Source organism: Meleagris gallopavo, unplaced genomic scaffold (genome assembly GCF_000146605.3).
Source record: "Meleagris gallopavo isolate NT-WF06-2002-E0010 breed Aviagen turkey brand Nicholas breeding stock unplaced genomic scaffold, Turkey_5.1 ChrUn_random_7180001957854, whole genome shotgun sequence".
NCBI lineage: Eukaryota > Metazoa > Chordata > Aves > Galliformes > Phasianidae > Meleagris > Meleagris gallopavo.
This window is the reverse complement of record NW_011217769.1, coordinates 24,925-25,381: the sequence shown is the minus strand read 5'-3', so window position 1 is coordinate 25,381 and position 457 is coordinate 24,925. Positions and strand designations below refer to the sequence as shown.

Genomic DNA, 457 nt, shown 5'->3' with positions numbered 1-457 from the left:
GACTCTGGGGCGTTTATGAGTCTGCTGTGCATACAAAGCCCTTCTGAAACTCACGCTTCTCAGTATTTCCTTTGTTGCTGTTGTAGTTATCAGTATGTAAGTGCATGGTGACTATTCAAGACCCAGTCTGCAGAGGCTCATTCTGCACAGCCACAGGTGCCCTAAGGAGGAGGAAAGGCAGCAAAGCCCTCATCCAGCGAGGCCACGCACCGGTACGTCTCCAGCATCACGTCCCGGTAGAGCGCACGCTGCGCAGGGTCCAGCAGCGCCCACCCCACTTGGCCACCAGTAGCCCCCATTGGCCCCCAGTTGCCTCCAGTTGGCCCACAGTTGGCTACCAGCTGCCCCCAGTTGGCCACCAGTTCATTCCAGTTGGCCACCACTTGCTCCCAGTTCACCTCATTGGCCACCAGTTGCCCCCAGTTGGCCCCCAGTTGGCCACCACTTCACCCCATTG

General features: G+C 58.2%; 2 protein-coding genes across 2 annotated transcripts in view; both read right to left on the bottom strand.

Moving 5' to 3' along the window:
• The window catches only part of LOC116217821 (zinc finger protein 586-like), a gene marked incomplete at its 3' end in the record, with an annotated part of 2,044 nt that extends 1,938 nt beyond the window's left edge, over positions 1 to 106 (bottom strand). The window contains exon 1 of the mRNA XM_031557800.1: positions 55 to 106. Coding sequence (XP_031413660.1) covers positions 55 to 106 — 52 coding nt within the window. The remainder of the gene's footprint in view (positions 1 to 54) is intronic.
• Positions 107 to 161: 55 nt separating this feature from the next.
• LOC116217822 (zinc finger protein 316-like) overlaps positions 162 to 457 on the bottom strand; it is a 20,822-nt gene continuing 20,526 nt past the window's right edge. Inside the window, exon 5 of the mRNA XM_031557801.1 lies at positions 162 to 382. Coding sequence (XP_031413661.1) covers positions 162 to 382 — 221 coding nt within the window. The remainder of the gene's footprint in view (positions 383 to 457) is intronic.